Source organism: Eurypyga helias, unplaced genomic scaffold, assembly GCF_000690775.1.
Source record: "Eurypyga helias isolate BGI_N326 unplaced genomic scaffold, ASM69077v1 scaffold21633, whole genome shotgun sequence".
NCBI classification, from domain to species: Eukaryota; Metazoa; Chordata; class Aves; order Eurypygiformes; family Eurypygidae; genus Eurypyga; species Eurypyga helias.
The window spans coordinates 6,794-7,402 of record NW_010239535.1 but is presented as its reverse complement, the minus strand read 5'-3'; the positions used below and the strand labels follow the sequence as shown (position 1 = coordinate 7,402).

General features: G+C 64.0%; 1 protein-coding gene across 1 annotated transcript in view; it reads left to right on the top strand.

Annotated features, from left to right (window-relative positions):
- The window catches only part of MAU2 (MAU2 sister chromatid cohesion factor), a gene marked incomplete at both ends in the record, with an annotated part of 8,663 nt that overhangs the window by 2,496 nt on the left and 5,558 nt on the right, over positions 1-609 (top strand). Inside the window, 1 exon segment of the mRNA XM_010148186.1 lies at positions 190-293. Coding sequence (XP_010146488.1) covers positions 190-293 — 104 coding nt within the window.

Below are 609 nucleotides of genomic sequence, written 5' to 3'. Positions count from 1 at the left end.
CTCCCGCCGCCTTCCTGGCTGTCCCTGTCTTGGGCTGTCCAAGCTTTGAGTCGCTCCAATGAGCACGTGTTCCCGCGGGGTTTCTCCGGCACGGGTGCTCGGGCTCCGGCTCGCCGCGGCAGCGGGTTGGGTTTGGCTAGACGCGGCGAGGCTGCTGCTTCGCTCCCAGAATGACTTCTCCCTCCTCAGTGCTGGACTGCAGCCCCATCCTGTCGTCTTTCCAAGTTATTCTCTTGGAGCACATTATCATGTGCCGCCTGGTCACGGGACACAAAGCCACAGCCTTGCAGGAGGTAAAGCCGGGGGTTCCGCGTGTCCCTGGGGGCGTGCCCCGAGCGCTTTCAGAGTGCGGGAATGCCACTTTAGGGAAGAGGGTCGGGCTGTGACTCCATGGAGCTCTGCCGGCAGCCCTGTCCCGGGGGGAAGTCTAGAACGGTCACTGGTTCTGGCTCCTAAACCCCCTCGAGCGCACACCCCATGGGGGCTTTGACCCCATCAGTGCCTGCTGCAGGACGGAGCGTGGGGGGGTGACTGGCTGTGCCGGTGGTGGAGCTGCTGCAGATACCTCAACACCCCGTTTGAGGGGGGTGTGTGAGGTGTGTGACGGGG